This window comes from Dendrobates tinctorius, unplaced genomic scaffold, assembly GCF_039654945.1.
Source record: "Dendrobates tinctorius isolate UK_male_01 unplaced genomic scaffold, ASM3965494v1 ptg000060l, whole genome shotgun sequence".
Taxonomy (NCBI): domain Eukaryota; kingdom Metazoa; phylum Chordata; class Amphibia; order Anura; family Dendrobatidae; genus Dendrobates; species Dendrobates tinctorius.
In genome coordinates, this window is record NW_027361728.1 from 75354573 (window position 1) to 75374590 (window position 20018).

General features: G+C 42.4%; 1 protein-coding gene across 2 annotated transcripts in view; it reads left to right on the plus strand.

The window, feature by feature from the left end:
* The window catches only part of SIAH2 (siah E3 ubiquitin protein ligase 2), a 200541-nt gene that overhangs the window by 11772 nt on the left and 168751 nt on the right, over positions 1 to 20018 (plus strand). Inside the window, exon 2 of one of the 2 annotated variants that reach the window (XM_073579070.1) lies at positions 12345 to 13466. The exons of the other annotated variant lie outside the window; for it this stretch is intronic. Coding sequence (XP_073435171.1) covers positions 12345 to 12902 — 558 coding nt within the window. The 3' untranslated portion in view covers positions 12903 to 13466. Of the gene's footprint in view, positions 1 to 12344; positions 13467 to 20018 lie in introns of those variants that run through there. 2 annotated transcript variants of the gene reach the window in all.

Here is a 20018-nt window from a genome sequence, read left to right on the forward strand (position 1 = left end):
ATTGAGATCGGACACCATGTCGCGTTTGGAGAGCCCCTGATGTACCAAAACAGTGGAAATCCCCACAAATGACACCATTTTGGAAACTATTTCCCCCAAGGAACTTATCTAGATGTGTGGTGAGCACTTTGAACCCCCAAGGGCTTCACAGAAGTTTATAACACCCGAGCGTGAAAATAAAATCATTTTTTTTTCCACAAAAATGATAATTTTGCCCCCAATTTTTTATTTTCCTAAGGGCAACAGGAGAAATTGGACCCCAAAAGTTGTTTTGCAAATTGTCCTGAGTAGGCTGATACCCCATATGTGGGGGTAAAACACTGTTTGGGTGCATGGCAGGGCTTGGAAGGGAAGGACCACCATTTGACTTTTTCAACGCAGAATTGGCTGGAATTGAGATCAGACGCCATGTTGCGTTTGGAGAGCACCTGATGTGCCCAAACAGTGGAAACCCCCAATTCTAACTCCAACCCTAACCCCAACACACCCCTAGCCCTAGCCCTAATGGGAAAATGGAAATAAATACATTTTTTTAATTTTATTTTCCCTAACTAAGGGGGGGTGATAACGGGGGGTTTGATTTACTATTTATGGCGGGTTTTTATATTTGGCAGCTGTCATACGCTAATAGACGCTTTTTATTGTAAAAATAGTTTTTGCATCACCACATATTGAGAGCTATAATTTGTCCATATTTTGACCCACCGAGTCATGTGGGGTCTTATTTTTTGCGAGACGAGTTGACGTTTTTATTGGTACCATTTTCGGGCACGTGACATTTTTTGATCGCTTTTTATTTTGTTTTTTTGGGACGCAGAATTTACAAAAACCAGCATTTCATGAATTTCTTTTGGGTGGTGCTTTTACGCCGTTCCGCGTGTGATCAAATTGATAATGCGGTTTTCTTCTTCGGGTCAGTACGGTTACAGCGATACCCCATTTGTCGTTTTTTTATGTTTTGGCGCTTTTATGCAATGAAAACAATTTTTATATAAAAAATATTTTTGCATCGCTTTATTCTGCGAGCTATAACTTTATTTTTTTGCTGATGATGCTGTATGGCGGCTCGTTTTTTGCGGGACAAGATGACGTTTTCAGCGGTACCATGGATATTTATATACGTCTTTTTGATCGCGTGTTATTGCACTTTTGTTCGGCAGTATGATAATAAATCATTATTTTTTGCTTAATTTTTTTATTTTTTAAGGGGTTTGCTTAAGGGCTTAACTAATGGGACCGTTTTATAGGGCGGGTCGTTATGGACGCGGCAATACCAAATGTGTACTTTTATTGTTTGTTTTATTTCCAAAAAATGAATTTATTGGGGAATTTTTTTTTTTATTTTTTTTTTTAATTTATTTGGCTATTTTTACTTTATTACATTGTCCCAGGTGGGACATCGCTGATCTGTCACATCACATATCGCTGTGACAGATCAGCAATCTATCACAGGCAGTGTACAGGTTTCCTCCTTGCCTGCGCTTTGCAGGCACTGAGGAAGCCAGCTCCCTGCAGGCCCCCGGAGGTCCCCGCCGCCATATTGGATCCGGGGACCTGCAGGAAAGGAGACCCCCGCAGCAGCGCTGCACATTGCGCTGCTGTGGGGGGCTCAGGGAAGCACGGAGGGAGCCCCCTCCCTGCCGATGCTTCCCTTTAACCCCCGGTACACCGCGATCGTGTTTGATCGCGGTGTACAAGGGGTTAACGTGTTGGGGGCGGTCCGTGACCGCCCCTGACACATTGTGCCGGGTGTCAGCTATGATAATTAGCTGACACCCGGCCGTGATAAGCGGCGCTCACCACGTGGGCGCCGCTTATCGCTATGACGTAATATTCCGTCCATGGTAATTAGGGCCCAGGGCACATGCATGGAATATTACGTCCAATGAAGGAAAGGGGTTAAGTGATGAGGCCAAATTTTTCAAAACTGACCAGTGTCACTTTGTGGCAATAACGCTAGAATGTTTCAATCTATCCAGTGATTTATTTTTTTTATATATATTATTACTAGATGGAGGCACGATGCGAGGGCGGTAATATGACGATGGGGGCAGGCTTTGCAGAGTTGAGAATCTCCCCCAATGTGCTCACCCACCTATCCACTCTCTCCCCATGTGCTGACTTCTCCCGTCTGTGCTCTCTTGTGTAAGGGAAATTGGGAGTCTGAGTCGCAGGTTTGGCTTACCGACTCCACAGCCCTGATTTCACAGGTGATGGAAGTATCGTCAAGGCATCAGGAATTCTATCACATGTGTAACATTATGAAAATCCTGAAAACATGACCTGTTGGGGTACTGGAGATTGGGTGCCACTGATCTAAGGCGTTAACAGCTATAGTCTGTGTCCTCACTGATCGAGGCCGATGCAACAGAGCCTGAGCTATAATGTACAGCCGACAGCTGCTGCATGTTCACCAGTCAGGGATGTTATTCTCTTGTCTCAGGTCAGTAAAAATGCGTATTGGCCATCACTATGGGGCTAAAGGAGTTGTTCTCTACTAGGACAACCCTTTCTTGAACTAAATGTTTAGTCCTAATAAAATAATAAAGCCTGTTCTTGCCTCCCGTACTGGCTCCGTTCCCGCGGTGTCTGCACTCGTGGTCCTGGGGCTCTCCTGCGGTATTGTGACACGTGACCCTGGCGTCACTGTCCCCACCTACGTATGGATTGAACATGAAGAGGAAGCCAGGGCTGCAGCTGATCCCAGGCTTTCTCTTAATGTTCAATCCATATGTAGGCGGGAACAGTGACGTCAGTGCTGATTACGCACCAGCTTCACGTGTCCCAACAGCACGAGAGATCCGGGGAAAGCGAGTGCAGACACCGCTGGAACAGTGCTGGCACAGGAGGTGAGTATAGGTTGAGGGCAATAGCAGACACGTACATAGTGGCCGGCATTGGTACCCACCAGAGGTAATCTTTGTACTACTGTTTATATATTATTTATTTTTTATTTTAACGTCTGTGTATATGAATGGTCTTATTCTCCAGGTACCTTGACTTCGTTTCCTTGACGTATAATCATGTGTAGTATATTAGTGTGTTTAGTTTTATGTTGTGCAATTTCTCCTGAACATGCCGATACACCATATGTGGAGGAAAGCCACTGTTTAGGTGCAAGGGAAGGAGCGACTTTTGAGTGCAAAATTGTCTGGAATAGAGAGCAGACGCTATGTCGTGTTTGGAGAGCCCTTGATGTGCCTAAACAGTGGAAATCTCCCACAAGTGACCCCATTTTGGAAACTAGACCCCTCAAGAATACTCAGAATTGAGTTCTCATTGGTTGATACCTTTTAATGGCTAACTGAAAAGATGGTAACCAATTGCAAGCTTTCGAGACTACTCGGGTCTCTTCATCAGGCAGAGACTAACTAGAACCCCTCAAGTAATTTATCTAGATATGTTGTGAGAAACTTCCAGGCGCTTCACAGAAAATTATAAAGTAGTTGTGAAAATAAAAAAAAATTTCCACAATAATGTAACTTAAGTCCCAATTTTTTTAATTTCACAAGTGTAACAGGAGGAAAAGGACCCAAAAATCTGTTGGGCAATTTCTCTTGAGTACACTGATGCCCCATACGTCGAGGAAAACTATTGTTTGGGTGCAGGGCTCGGAAGGGAAGGAGTGACCTTGTGGAAAGCATACTTTGATGGAATGGTCTGCGGGCATCATGTCACGTTTGGCAAGCCCATAAAGAACTTGTTATAGCAGCACTAGCAGAGAATAGTGAAAGTGTTGCAGAGCTGGTGAATGCTCATTTATTTACACTAGTACCATTCTGTCACATGTTTAGAAAGTGCCTACCCAGGACCCACAGATGTGGCAGAATATGTAAAGTTATAGAGCGGCCAACCTTGGGCCACCTGCAGAGCGCCAGACCTCCTAGGGGACTTGAACCTGCGATTGTTTGATACTGAAACTAGACTTTACTGGAGTACCAAGCCTGCGGTGATGCGGATACTTGGCATTTACCTGGCTAGGAAAGGGGATATTAAGCACCACTACAAACCAGGGCTGTGGAGTCGGAGTTAGTTTTGGTTGGAGTCGGTAGAAATTGTACCGACTCCGACTTTAAAAAAAAAAGTATTCATATTTCATAATTGAACTTTCATATGAATTTTATAAATGTTACTCAAATATATATGTTCTATCAAACTATGAACAACAGTGATAAGCAGTTCTGCTGGAGATAGAGACATTTCTTACTTCTTGTGTGTCACTGTTCTCCACTGCCCTTATCTAATCTTATACTTGGTTAACCTCATGCTGCCCCAACCCCCCTACTTACAATGTATGAAACTGAAAATGTGTTGCAAATTCTTAGTAGTAAAGCTCCTCCTCTAGACTAGATCATACTAGGTGTGCGTCTTCCAAGCATCTCACAGCTGCCTGCTACTCAGAAGAGGAAGACTGTAAGAAGTATTATCCTTTCAACAAACTTTGCATCAGTTAACTGTGAGTACATGAGGAATAATAACAGTATTACTGACCACTATATCAGTTGTACGACCTGGCAATAATTTTGTACAATTTGTTTTTAGGAAAAACAATTGTCATTTGGATTGTGAATGCAGAATTAAAAACCTGAGAATGTCAAAGAAGCATCACATTAAATCAGTTGTATTTGAACATTTCACCATCACTCAAGATAGAAAACATTATGTCTGTCAGTGTATGACAAATGATCCAGACGAAAACAAATGCTGTGAAGCCAAGATGAGTGCATATTCAGGCAAAGATAAAAATGCTCCTACCAGAGCTTCTAATCTAAAGAGACATTTACAGCGCTTTCATCCAGAAGTACTGAAAGCAGTGGATGAGAGAGACTGCATCCAAACCAATGAACCAGTGCCCAGCTCATCCAGCCAAACAAAGGAGCAGAGAACTTTGTAGCCATCAGTTGCAAGATATTTTGTCAGTGACAAAGTTACTGTGACAATGACAGTAGATACATTTAAAAAACAGATCATAGAGCTTGTTGTAAAGGATAGTGTGCCTATTTCATTATTTTCACGACCAGCTTTTATGTGTCTGAATGGGGAAATGGCCCGCAAGCTTGGTGTTTCTCTGGAGAGAGAGAGTATTAGAAAATTAGTAATCGAAGAAGCTTTTAAACAAAAGGAAGAACTTAAAAAAACTCTCAAGGGACGCTTTCTGTTTCTTAAAATGGATGCCTGCACACGTCACAGAGTGAACTATTTTGCCATCAATGTCCGATTTGTTTGTGACAAAAATGAAATAGTTACCAAGACATTGGCAGTAAAAGACACCAAAGCTCATCACACCAGTGAGTTTCTCCAGGTCTTGGTAGAAAAGGTTCTGCAAGACTATGAACTTAAAAAAGAGCAAGTTCTTTCTGTCGTAACTGACAATGCTTCAAATATGATAAGTACTATTAAGCTAATGAATGAGAGTAATGATGGTGACCAGCAGCTAGAAGAACATTCTGGGTCCACAGACACAGAAATGTTTGAAATAGAGGAACACAGTATTGTAACTGAGGAGCAAACTGAAGTTGCTTCAGATGAACAGCAACATGATAGTTTAGATCTTGTTGAAACTGTGTCAATAGGTTCTTTCATTCATCACATGCGCTGTGTTGTGCATACGCTACAGCTGGCTATAAGAGACAGTCTGCAAGAAGGACATGCTGCTGCACTGATTGGCAAGGTGAGAAAATTGGCTACTGTTGCCAGAACCCCTAAAGTTGACTCAATTTTGAAGAGACGTGCTGGAAAAGGGGCAATTATTGATCAAGCCACACAATGGGGCAGTACTTAATGATTCAGCGCTTGGTTGAACTGGAAACCTTTCTTGTAGACATGGCTAACCCTCAACTGACGCTAAATGAAAGTCAGTGGAATCAGGTGACTGAGCTGGAAAAATTGCTAGAGCACCCATTTACAGTGACTAAAAAATTACAAGCAGAGGACTTAACTCCAGGTATTTTCTTAAAGGAGTGGAAGAACCTGATGTTTCGCCTGTCCCAAAGAGGAGGGCTAATTGCAAGTGGCATTGCTACATCAATGAAACGGAGAGAGGAGCTACTATTACAAAATAACATTCTTTTGGCAGCTGTTTATGTAGACCCAATGCATCGGATTCTTCTAGATGATCAACAGCTAAGTAAAGGAAAAGAAGCTCTGTTTGAAATAGCAGTAAGGATGAAAGGGTTGCAGAACAGTCAGGAGGAACAAGAAGAATTTGGTCGTCCTGCCACATCTTCACCCTCATCATCAACTGATGAAGACTTTAATTTCGAAAAATATTTGGATCACAAGGACCGTGCAAAGCGTTCCCGCATAGAAGAAGAGTCATCCCCATCAAGGAACACAGCCAGTACATTTCAGCAGAATTTTTCATGTGCACTAAAAGAAATTGAGAAATTTGACCGTTCATCAAAAATAACAGTGCAACGAGCGATTCCTCTGTATCCTGACATTGTCAGAGATGTTGCCCGAGTGGTTACTGCTTTGCCACCAACACAAGTTAGTGTAGAGAGGTTGTTCTCTGCTCTCAAAATAATTAGATCAGATTTGAGGGCATCCATGAAGGAGGATCTGACAGAGGCAATACTTTTTCTGAGGACAAATTTATAGATTTCTTCTTATTAACTGCATAAAAGTGTTTATTGCATATTTACTTACAGTTTAGAAAAGTTTATAAAAGTTATTTGCTATATTCTAATTGTATTCTAATAAATGTAGTTTTTGCTCTAAGTGGTCTGATTACTTATATGATGGTGAGAAACTGAATAAGCACGATGTATAATATTTTACAACAGTAAATTTGTTGTTATGAATTGGCCATTTATGAAGGAGTCAGAGCCGGAGCCTGATAAAATCCAGGAGACGGAGTCGCAACTGTGGCTTACCGACTCCACAGCCCTGCTACAAACGATCCTTTTGAGATCATGATGCTGCATGTTGCTGTCAGAGGTTGACAGTGGTATTTAAACAGCGATCAGTGATGGTACCAGCTGTATGGTGATCTGCTCCTAAACCACTCCATACACCAGCACTCTCCCTGCGATGTAATATTATGTCCAGAGAAGGTAAGGCTACTTTTACACATCAGGTTTTTTCCAACATGCAGGAACCGGCTATTTTGAGAAAAACCGTATCTGGCGAAATCTGCCGCCGGAACCAGTTTTCTCTCATTGATTCGTATTAACACCGGATCTCGCCGCATGGCCTTCCGTTTCATCCGGTTTTCGACGAGCCGGCTAAATGTTTGATTCCGGGGCTGGAAAAAAAGGCTCAAGTAACGTTTTTGTCTGCGGCGAAAAACCGGACAGCGCCGGATCTTTTTGCTACAATGCAAGTCAATGGGCGCCGGATCCAGAAAAAAAATGGAATCAGCCATCAGATCCAGTTAAGTCTGAGCATGCTCAGATCCAATTGGCCAGCCCCCAGGAAACATATAGTGAGGCCCTCATCCATTACTAGCCAGCTAGACGGATCCGGCGGAAAAACAGATCCGTTTCATCAGTTTTCCACAATTTACGCCAGATCCTGCCTGTTGGAAAAAACCTGTTGTGTGAAAGTAGCCTTAGGATTTTTTTTTTTGTGTGTGTGGCCACATAGCAAGAGCTCTAGAGAAGAAATTCCGTGGAGCGTATCACAATGGTATTACTGTATCAGCTAAAATGAAGTGTGTTGCTGTGAGTAGCCACATCACCTATGCAGACGTGATGGATACCACGGCTGTATGTGGTTGGCAACTGCAGATGGAACCACTGGATATGGTGTGTCTGACCACTGATCGGTGTGGAGAGCAGCCAGAAGAAATGCAAAAAATACTGGGAACTAGTGCTTAATGTAAAAATCTATTTAGACAAATAAATTTTTACATTATATAAGCACCACTGCCCCGTATATTTTTGTTTTTTTTTCTGGATATGCATATTTGCCTAAATATAGCTTTTGCATTTGTTTCATAAAAATTTTAGGACTAATTCATGAAGATATTTTCACTCCACTTTACACCAGTCCTGTCTAGCCTTGTTGCGAGAACCTGAGATGCGGCTTGGCAAAGCCTGCCCGTTTAATGCATCAAAATGTATGCAAATTTCAGTGGCAAAAATTATGCTAGAAATGTTCTTCAGTCACATAGAATGCCACGTCCCCATGCCGGCATACTGTCAGTCTGACAGCGGCATTTAACAGGTTAACAGTTGCACACAGGCCTCCATTCCACCCGTGGCTCTTACAGGTAGGTCCTGCCTATGTCCCAGCCGTCATCTGCCAGGTATGGGGTGGGCTCACTCCACGAGCCCATTTCATACACCCGGCCCTGACTTGCTTCGTACATGTATGGCAGATGTCATTAAGGGGTTAAGGCTGAGGCTACACGGCTTCTTTGGCTCTGACCTCTGTTTTGTCCTATGCCACTGATTCTTCGTAACGCAGAACAAGTGAATAGTCGCATTGCGACCTTAGGGTGCAGTGACAAACAAGCAGCCCAAAGTTCAACCTCTCCATAGGCAATAATCTAATGGTTGCAATGCATCCCCATTTACTTGCATTGCCATGTAGCTCCAGCCTAAGGCTATGTGCACACGGTGCAGATTCTGCTGTGGAATTTTCCATGCAGATTTTACTAAATCTGCAGGTAAAATGACCTGCGTTTTACCTGCAGTTTTACCTGCAGTTTTAGTGCAGATTTTTATAATGGAGCAGGTGGGAAACTGCAGCAAAATCACACAAAAGAAGCGACATGCTGCTTTTTTTTTATTCCGCACCAGATCTGCGCGGAAAAATCTGCAGTATGTGCACAGCGTTTTTTGTTTTACATAGCCTTAAATGGTACTGTGCATCACGTGCAGTTCTGCAGGGCCAAATCTGCTGCAGAATCTGCACCGTGTGCACATGGCCTAAGGCTATGTGCACACGCTGTGGATTGGTCTGCGGATTCTTATCTGCAGAACCGCAGGTAAAACCACAGGTAAAATGACCTGCGGTTTGCCACCTGGACAATGGAATAGGTGGCAAACCGCAGCAGAATCCGCAGAAAGAATTGACATGTCAATTCTTTCTGCGGATTCAAAACCGCAGCTTTTCCGCAGTTAAAAATCCGCAGCAAGTGCACAGCAGATTGTAAATCCCATAGGATAACATGCAACTGTACACTGTCTGCAGAACGGCTGCAGATCCGCAGCGGCCAAATCTGCAGCGTGTGCACATAGCCTTGTAGTAAATCCTGAGATTAATTCTTCAGCAAATGTCTAGAGACGCATCTCTTGGTTGATTCATTTTCCAGTAGAGATCTGCTTGAGGGAAAAAAAGGTATTTTAAGTATGTAGGGCATGTCCTGATTGAGGCAGATTACATTACTGTACAATGATGTCCTTTGTGTCCCTTTTACGACTATAACAGGCTGTTCTCTGTAGTATTTTGACTACAGATGTTATATGGTAGCCAGTTGAATGTACACTTTGTGGCCTTGTCAGATTACATAAGCAACATTAATGGAAGTGGACAATGCAGGGTTAAATTAAGGGGCTCTCATTAATTTGAAGCAAGATTGTAATTCTGTAACTAGAAGTGTGTGATATGATAGAAATGTCTGCCTGGATTTTCCAATCACATGTGTGAACCCTGGCAGATAACCCCCTCGCCAGCTTGCCCTTTATCTGCAGGGGGTTGACGTGCCATCTGTCTGCCAGTAATAATGTTTTCTGTGCAGAATAAGGTATATGAGTTGGGGTTAATTCCACAATCATATTTTTCACATGGCACAGTACATGTATACATGAAACACTTTTGTACAGTCATTTTGACGCCAAAGGTGTCTGGTTTTATATTAAAGGGAACCTGTCATGTCCTTTGTAGCATGTAAACAGTCTCCAGTGCGTGGTTGGTGATGCAGTGTGCATCACTAACACGTTTTTCCTTAAACTGCGGTCTAATCATGTGCAAAAAGTACTTCATACATTTGGATCGTACCTGCTCATTTAGTCATAGGGGTGTGCTTCATTTTATGCAGTCACTGTTGGTGGCTCCCACGCAATTTGTAAGGTTCCCGGGGTTGCTCCGACGTCACTCACATCAGATTTGGAAATTTTGTGCTTGCGCAGTGTCAACTAGGGAGCCGTGAATGCGCTGTGACTAGCATGTATGTAGTACCCTGCTTCACTGTGTGCGGCCGGAGCCACTCGTCACATCGCATGCACGGCTCCCCAATTGACACTGTGCAGGATTTTCCGAAGCTGATGTGAGTCATGTCGGGGCAATCCCAGGAACCTCATTCAAATTTCGTGGGCGCCGCCAACAGTGACTGAATAAAATGAAGCACACCCCTATGATTATATGAGTAGGTACGATCTAACTAAAGAAGGGCTTTTTACACATGATTAGACAATTTTTAATGGAAAAAACGTGTTAGTAATGCGAATTGCATCACTAACGACGCACTGGAGACAGTTTACATGCTGCAAAGGACATGTGACGGGTTCCCTTTTAGTTTATAGTACAAGTTAATGTGTACCTGTCAGCAGGATTTTGCAAAGTAAGGCTACTTTCACACTTGTGTTTTTTTTTGCGGTGCGGTTTTTGCGCACACAAACGCATGAAAAAAACTCATCATGCGTTTGTGTGCATTTTTTGCGGGTTTTGGTGCGTTTTTATTAAAAATGCATGCTTTTTTGCGCATACGTGCACATTACAATGCGCACCCATAGACTATAATGGGTGTTTTGCTGTAAAAAAAAAAAAAAAACGCATTGCGTGCGCATGCGTTTTTTGGGGCAAGTCAGACTAACAAAAAATGCAACAGGATGCATTTTGTGCGCCCGAGCACACACTACAAAAAAAAGCATGCACGTACAAACGCATGTGTATGCGCACCCATGTAAAAGATAGGAGGGAAAAACGCAAGTATGAAACCAGCCTTAACTACAGGCATGATCAGTTTGGCGTTGTTATACTGATTAAAATGATACCTGGGGTGAAGAAATCCATCTTGTGTAATGAGTGTTAGAGGTTTTCAGTTAATGATATGCCCTTGCTTCAGGTCGGGACTGAAGGGCAGAGTCTTGATGCTCTAGGCCAGAGAAACTAAGGAAAGACCTTCCCACAGGCCGCCCCAAAGCACAAACATGTACCTCATCTTAGAGGCAGAGAGGGACACTGTTTGTGCTTCTGGGCAGCTGGTTTACTTGGCACAATCCTGCTGGCAGGTTTACTTTAAGGCTGTGTGCACACGCTGCTGATTCTGCTGCAGTTGCACAGCGGATTCGGCTGCTGCGGTGTACAGTACTATTATTCCCTATGGGAATAAAAAAACGCAGTGCAGACGGGGCGGATTTTTCCACACGGTTTTCCTGTGGTTTTGAAACCGCAGAAAGAATTGACATGTCAATTCTTTCTGCGAATTCCGCAGTGGTTTGCCATCTCCATTGAGGAGATGAAAAACCGCAGAGCAATCCGTAGATAAACCGCAGGTCTTTTGACCTCCAGATTTACCTGTGGATTTTACAAAATCCGCGCGGCCAAATCCGCACCCCAATCCGCAGCGTGTGCATGTACCCTAAGAGTATGAAATGAGAAAGCGTACCACGGCACTAGTGACTTTGGTGTTCATGCGTTCGTGTAACAGCCATATTCATGAGCTGCAGTAGGCATGTCACCTGTTGAGTAGTTCTCAGCTTAAAACAATTGTAAAACATTGCTGACAAGAGAATAAAAAAAGCCGTACTCACCAAGCTGATGAAAATGTGGTCCTATATTCCATCCTCCCTGCATTCCTCTGAACCTCCCGTATACCCTGTCCATATCCTGAAATAGGGAATAAAGTACCCTATTTTCATTGACTTTGGGTGATTAATTCACTTAAGAATATGACTTAGTTTTTTCCTGATTGTCACTTTGGGTGGATGCATTGTTTCCCCTTGAGAAAGCTCCCTCTGCCCTGGTGACCGAGCATATCTCTATCAGTAAGCCCCCATGCATCTTTATTTGGGATTGATCCACTTAGGCTGATGGCTATGGGGTTGTACCTCAGGGTCGGCTTGCCATTACATTTTTACACAGCATGATTTATGCTTTGTTTGTTTAAATTGTTACAAACTTATATGCACGGGACTTTTCTCCCAGCTCTTTGTCCTGTGTCTTGCCATTGCACTAACTTATATATGTATTGCATTGTGACTAATAAAATTGTTATATATTTACTATATCTGATCCGATACTCTGTTTATCCTCCTATTTTTTGAATATGTTTGCAGAGTAGGAATATGTATTGATATGGCGGTTTATTTCTGCGCACTACCGCCTTTGTTGCCTAATAAGGTTTTTGGCATAGTTTTGGCTCTAATTATTCTTTCTGCTTTATTCTTTTCTAGTATTCATCTACCGGATGCTCTCTGTCTCTACATCACACAGAAAAACCTGAACACGAGGACATCTGTGAATATCGCCCCTACTCCTGCCCCTGCCCTGGAGCTTCGTGCAAATGGCAAGGTTCACTAGAAGCGGTTATGCCCCACCTCACACATGCTCACAAGAGCATTACCACACTTCAAGGAGAAGACATCGTCTTCCTTGCTACCGACATTAACTTGCCAGGAGCTGTTGACTGGGTCATGATGCAGTTCTGTTTCAGTCATCACTTCATGTTGGTTCTGGAGAAACAAGAGAAGTATGAAGGACACCAGCAGTTCTTTGCCATCGTCCTCTTGATAGGGACACGAAAACAGGCTGAAAACTTTGCCTACAGACTTGAGCTGAATGGAAACCGTAGGCGTCTAACCTGGGAAGCCACACCGAGATCCATCCACGATGGAGTTGCGGCAGCCATCATGAACAGTGATTGTTTAGTTTTTGACACAGCGATTGCACATCTTTTTGCTGATAATGGGAACCTGGGCATCAACGTGACCATATCTACTTGTTGTCCGTGATCTTAGTTTTTTGTGTTCTTTGTAATGAAGGTAGATATTTGTGGCTCATTTGGAAGTGCTGTCCACATTTTATATTTTAGAAAAGTGAACTCACTTTTTTTCCAATAATCATTGCCAAACTTTTCTAGAGACTGGATGTAGTTGCATTTTATGAAAGTCTATGGATTATTACCCAAAAAGTTACATTTTTATTTTTTCCTTAAATTATTTCCCAAATAAAATGACTTTACTTTTTAATTGAAGAGAAGAGATTTGTTAAGAAAAAAAAAAACTACAGGAGAAGGAATCTCAGCCTTGCTGCATGGCGTCTATGTGTCATAAAAAAAAGGGTCATGTTTTGTATGTGCAAATGAACCGCGTTCAGCAGAACATTGCTGTGTAATGTTTTGTGGGCGATGTATTGACCAAACTTTTTTATGTGCCAGAGTCCAATTTGTTCATTTCTTGTCTTTATATTAAAGCACACACTTTGCAATGTTTCATCCAGGAACGTCAACCCAGTTTGCCTTCTGTTTTGTTCAGTTGTATTTTTGACCATGTCTAATAAAATGAAGTTTACTTGGATGAATACGTTAATCTGATCAGATTGTGTGGGAATTTTGCTGTTTGAGTTGACTGGAGTATCTGCATTATAACTATACACTTAAAGGGAACCTATCATGTAAAATAAGTTGTATTAACCTGCAGATATGGGGATAATTATGCAGATTAACCCCTTAACGTCCATTGACGGGCATAGCCCATCACGGCAAGACGTAAGTTCCCGCACCATGACTGGCTATGCCCGTCATGCATTTCAACTGTCACTGCGTGTAAACTCACAGTGACAGTTCAGTGCCGACAGGCACGGAAAGAGGTGCGGGGACCCATGCCGTCGGTCCCCGCACCCAGAATGCTGCGATCGGTTGGCAATCTGACCGACCGATCACAGCATGAGCACGCAGGAGATGCTGAAATTTCAGCATCTCCTGCCTGGTCAGTGCAGGAGCTCAGCGCTGCCAGTGGCTGAGTTTCAGCACTAAGTCAGGAGTGGCGCCCGCCCCTGTCTGTTAACCCCTTGATTGCTGCAATCGAGTGCGATTGCAGCATTCAGGTTGGAGGCAGAGGGTCGGGGGCTCCCTCTGCCTTCAGATCGATGTAATCGCAGGGCCTAATCTGTGCCTTGATGACTCGGGGTTGTCATGACAACCCCTGGGTCATCCATCTACGGAAAGCCTCTGAGACCATGCATGTATTTCAGCATTGCAATGTATTATACCTGCAAATCAAAGTGAATAAGTAAAAGTCCCATAAAGGGACAAGGTAATAAAAACATTTTTTTTTAAAAAAGTAACAAAAAATTCCCCTAAAAAAATACATTTTTATGTAAAAAAAATTTAAAAAAATACATGTTTGGTATCACATTGCTTCAATTCTTGTGAAGTACCTAAAGGGATAATAAACTTCTTGAATCTGGTTTTGAACACCTTGAGGGGTGCAGTTTTTAGAATGGTGTTACTTTTGGGTATTTTCTGCTATATTGACACCTCAAAGTCACTTCAAATGTGAGGTGGTCCCTAAAAGAAAAAAAAAAGTTTCTAAATTTTTTTGGAAAAATGAGAAATTGCTGGTCATCTTTTAACCCTTATAACTCTCTAGCAAAAAAAAAAAATTGTTTCCAAAATTGTGCTGATGTAAAGTAGACACGTGGAAAATGTTATTTATTAACTAGTTTGTGTGACCTAACTCTCTGATTTAGGGGTACAAAAGAGTTTGGAAATTGCAAAATTTTCAAAGTTTTTGCCAAATTTCTGTTATTTTCATAAATAAACGTAAGTCATCAAAGTAATTTTACCACTGATGTGAAGTACAATATGTCACGAAAAAACAGTCTCAGAATCAGCGGAATCCGTTGAAGCGTTCCAGAGTTATAACTACATAAAGTGACAGTGGTCCTATTTTCAAAATTAAGGCCTGGTCATTAACCTACAAAGTGGCTTGGTCCTTAAGGGGTTAATAGCGTTCTGAAGCTGCTCAGCTCTCAAACTGAGAGCCCCACTGCTGGGAGGAAATTAACTTATTCCTCATGGCAGCTTCAGGCTTTCAGTCACCTCTCGGTGCATTATCAGCAGCTGCTGTAACCGCACCCCTGGCACCGACTGACAACCAGTTCTAATGCTGAGCTTCAGCTGGTGTCGGGGCATGGTTTCAGCCACCGCTCACTATGCACTTAGTGACTGAATCTGTGCCTTTATGACTGAAAGCCGGAGGCTGTCAGGAGGAATAAAGTTAATTTTCTCCTGGCAGTGGGGCTCTCGGTGCAGGCGCTGGGCTGCGTCAGAGCGCTATTAATCAGCATATTAATCCTGTATCTGCAAGTTTTTTTTTTGTTTTGTTTTTTTTTACATGAAATGTTCTCTTAAAAGGATAGCCTGCAAATTATCAAAAATGGCAGGAAAAAAAGGCAGCGATGTTTACCTGCCCAGGTCGCCAGACTAATGCACTGTCATGTTGCAGTGGACTCATGTAGTTAGATGGCGGTAACACAGGTGCAAGAATGCTAATGAGACAACCACTCGCGACCTACCAATCTATGGAGAGGGTAGTTGCTTGGTATAATAATGCACAATAGAGGCTTGTATATCGGGCGCTGTTCACACACAGGTAATGCACAGCATCCAGGTTAACAGCCTATTAGTGACGCCCATTCTAATTGATCAGGCGGGCTGCCCAGTGCTATCAACATGCATCCCATGTGAACAGACACCACAGCTTACAAGCCTCAGCTGCACCCTGAAAAATAAAGTGCAGAAAATACATATAAAAATGTGAGGTATTAGTCAATATTTTGGCAAAGATATGCAAGCTCAATGCTGTAGATTACCTGTGTGTGTATGTATATATATGTGTATATATATATATATATACAGTGCCTACAAGTAGTATTCAACCCCCTGCAGATTTAGCAGGTTTACACATTCGGAATTAACTTGGCATTTTGTAACATTTGGACTGTAGATCAGCCTGGAAGTGTGAAATGCACTGCAGCAAAAAAGAATGTTATTTCTTTGTTTAATTTTTTTTTAAATTGTGAACAGTTTATTCAGAGGGTCATTTATTATTCAACCCCTCAAACCACCAGAATTCTGTTTGGTTCCCCTAAAGTATTAAGAAGTATTTCAGGCACAAAGAACAATGAGCTTCACATGTTTGGATTAATTATCTCTTTTTCCAGCCTTTTGTAACTATTTAAGACCCTCCCCAAACTTGTGAACAGCACTCATACATGGTCAACATGGGAAAGACAAAGGAGCATTCCAAGGCCATCAGAGACAAGATCGTGGAGAGTCTTAAATAGGCTGGCAAGGGGTACAAAACCCTTTCCAAGGAGTTGGGCCTACCTATCTCCACTGTTGGGAGCATCATCCGGAAGTGGAAGACTTATGGAACTACTGTTAGCCTTCCACGGCCTGGACAGCCTTTGAAAGTTTCCTCCCGTGCCGAGGCCAGGCTTGTCAGAAGAGTCAAGGCTAACCCAAGGACAACAAGGAAGGAGCTCCGGGAAGATCTCATGGCAGTGGGGACATTGGTTTCAGTCAATACCATAAGTAACATACTCCACCGCAATGGTCTCCGTTCCAGACGAGCCCGTAAGGTACCTTTACTTTCAAAGCGTCATGTCAAGGCTCGTCTACAGTTTGCTCATGATCACTTGGAGGACTCTGACACAGACTGGTTCAAGGTTCTCTGGTCTGATGAGACCAAGATCGAGATCTTTGGTGCCAACCACACACGTGACGTTTGGAGACTAGATGGCACTGCATACGACCCCAAGAATACCATCCCTACAGTCAAGCATGGTGGTGGCAGCATCATGCTGTGGGGCTGTTTCTCAGCCAAGGGGCCTGGCCATCTGGTCCGCATCCATGGCAAGATGGATAGCACGGCCTACCTGGAGATTTTGGCCAAGAACCTCCGCTCCTCCATCAAGGATCTTAAGATGGGTCGTCATTTCATCTTTCAACAAGACAACGACCCAAAGCACACAGCCAAGAAAACCAAGGCCTGGTTCAAGAGGCAAAAAATCAAGGTGTTGGAGTGGCCTAGTCAGTCTCCTGACCTTAACCCAATTGAAAACTTGTGGAAGGAGCTCAAGATTAAAGTCCACATGAGACACCCAAAGAACCTAGATAACTTGGAGAAGATCTGCATGGAGGAGTGGTCCAAGATATCTCCAGAGACCTGTGCCGGCCTAATCAGGTCTTATAAAAGACGATTATTAGCTGTAATTGCAAACAAGGGTTATTCCACAAAATATCAAACCTAGGGGTTGAATAATAATTGACCCACACTTGTATGTTTAAAATTTATTAAAATTTAACTGAGCAACATAACTTTTTGGTTTGTAAGATTTATGCATCTGTTAATAAATCCTGCTCTTGTGTGAAGTTTGAAGGCTCTAACTTATTTGCATCTTATCAAACCTGCTAAATCTGCAGGGGGTTGAATATTACTTGTAGGCACTGTGTATATATATATATATATATATATCATTTAGAGAATTAAAGCAAGTAGGTAGTGGTGAGGCATTAAATAAATAAAGAAGATTAAATAAATTCTGTAAAAAGCAAATCAAAATAGCAAAGATTGAGACAGAGAGACTCATTGCCAGAGAAAGTAAAAAATAATCCCAAAATATTCCTTAACTACATAAATAGTAAGAAGCTAAAAAATGATAGTGTTGGTCCCCTTAAAAATAGTCTGGATGAGGAAAAGGCCAATATGCTAAATGACTTTTTTCAACAGTATTTACACAAGAAAATCCCATGACAGATAACATGATCAGGGATAAATATCCATTAAATGTCACCTGCTTAACCCAGCAGGAAGTACGGCGGCGTCCAAAAATCACTAAAATTGACAAATCCCCGGGCTCGGATGGGATACACCCCCCGAGTACTGCAGGAATTAAGCACAGTCATAGATAGACCATTATTTTTAATCTTTAAAGATTCCATAAGAACGGTCTGTACCACAGGACTGGCGTATAGCAAATGTGGTGCCAATATTCAAAAAGGGGACAAAAACTGAACTTGGAAATTATAGGCCAGTAAGTTTAATCTCAACTGTGGGTAAAATCCTGGAGGGTTTTCTAAGAGATACTATACTGGAGTATCTGGAGAAGAATAACCTCATGACCCAATATCAACATGGGTTTACAAGGGACCGTTCCTGTCAGACTAATCTAATAAGCTTTTATGAAGTGGTACGTTTCGGACTGGACAAAGGGAATGCAGTGGAAGTGGTGTACATGGACTTTTCAAAAGCTTTTGATACGGTGCCACACAAAAGGTTGATACATAAAATGAGAACAATAGGGATACGGGAAAATATGTGTAAGTGGGTTAAGAGCTGGCTCAGGGATAGGAAACAAAGGGTGGTTATTACTAATGGAGCACACTCGGACTGGGTCACGGTTAGCAGTGGGGTACCACAGGGGTCAGTATTGGGCCTGCTTTTTAGCATATTTATTAATGACCTTGTAGGGGGCATAGAGAGTAGAATTTCAATATTTGCATATGACACGAAACTCTGCAGGGTAATCAATACAGAGGAGGACAATTTTGTATCAGGAGGATTTATGTAAACTAGAAGCTTGGGCTGACAAATGGCAAATGAGCTTTAATAGGGATAAATGTAAGGTCATGCACTTGGGTAGAACGAACAAGATGTATACTTATGTGCTTAATTGTAAAACACTGGGCAAAACTGTCACTGAAAAAGACCTGGGTGTATGGGTGGATGACAAACTCACATTTAGTGGCCAGTGTCAGGCAGCTGCTGCAAAGGCAAATAAAATAATGGGATGCATTAAAATAGGCATAGATGCTCATGTGGAGAACTTAATTTTACCTCTATAAAAGTCACTAGTGCGACCACACTTAGAATACTGTGTACAGTTCTGGTCTCCGGTGTATAAGAAAGACATAGCTGAACTGGAGCGGGTGCAGAGAAGAGCGACCAAGGTTATTAGGGAACCAAGACAGGTTATTACACTTGGGGTTATTTAGTTTGGAGAATCGAAGGCTTAGGGGTGATCTTATTACAATGTATAAATATATGCGGGGACAATACAAAGACCTTTCTAATGATCTTTTTACTCTTAGACCTGTGACGGGGACAAGGGGGCATCCTCTACGTCTGGAGGAAAGAAGGTTTAAGCATACTCACAGATGCGGATTCTTTACTGTAAGAGCAGTGAGACTATGGAACTCTCTGCCATATGATGTTGTAATGAGTGATTCTCTACTAAAATTTAAGTAGGGACTGGATGCCTTTCTTGAAAAATATAATATTACAGGGTATATACACTAGTTTCCTTAATATTGTGTTGATCCAGGGAGCTAGTCTGATTGCCATATGTGGAGTCAGGAAGGAATTTTTGCCTTCCTCTGGATCAACATGTTAGGGCAGGTTAGGATAGGATATGGGTTGAACTAGATGGACTTAAAGTCTTCCTTCAACCTTAATAACTATGTTACTATGTATATGAGCAGTGCCCCATACAAGCCTCTATTGTGCATTAACATACTAGGTAACCACCATGGATTTGAATTTTTTTAGTTCTCTTTTTGTGCTTTAGCTTGCAAATTAGAAATGTTAACATAGGTAAATAATGATATTTTTACTATTATGCATGAATGGTTGCAGCAGTCAAGGTAAAAAAAAAAAAAAATTGAGACTGTTCTCCCAAGCTGATAATTTCAAGTCCCCCCTGCACATATGTCTGGCACTGTGTCTTGGTTTTCATCCACCCTTTAACTAAAATGCCGGGTGTAAAATAATGGAGGAACTGATCCCATTGTTTCCCGTGGGCTATTTCCCACCTGGCCAGAGCACGACAGGTAGGGAAGAAGAGGGCGGCATCATGTGAAGACGGGAGGCGCCGGAGCGGACCGCCCCCCGCCGGTGAGTATAATCTAATTCTTTTTTCTTATCTTTCAGGTTACATCGGGGGCTTATCTACAGCGTTACAGAATGCTGTAGATAAGCCCCTGATGTCAATGTCGGCAGCTCATACTCCAAAAAAAGGGAGACAGATTCCCTTTAAGCAAATTTATGAAGTGAGCAATATGC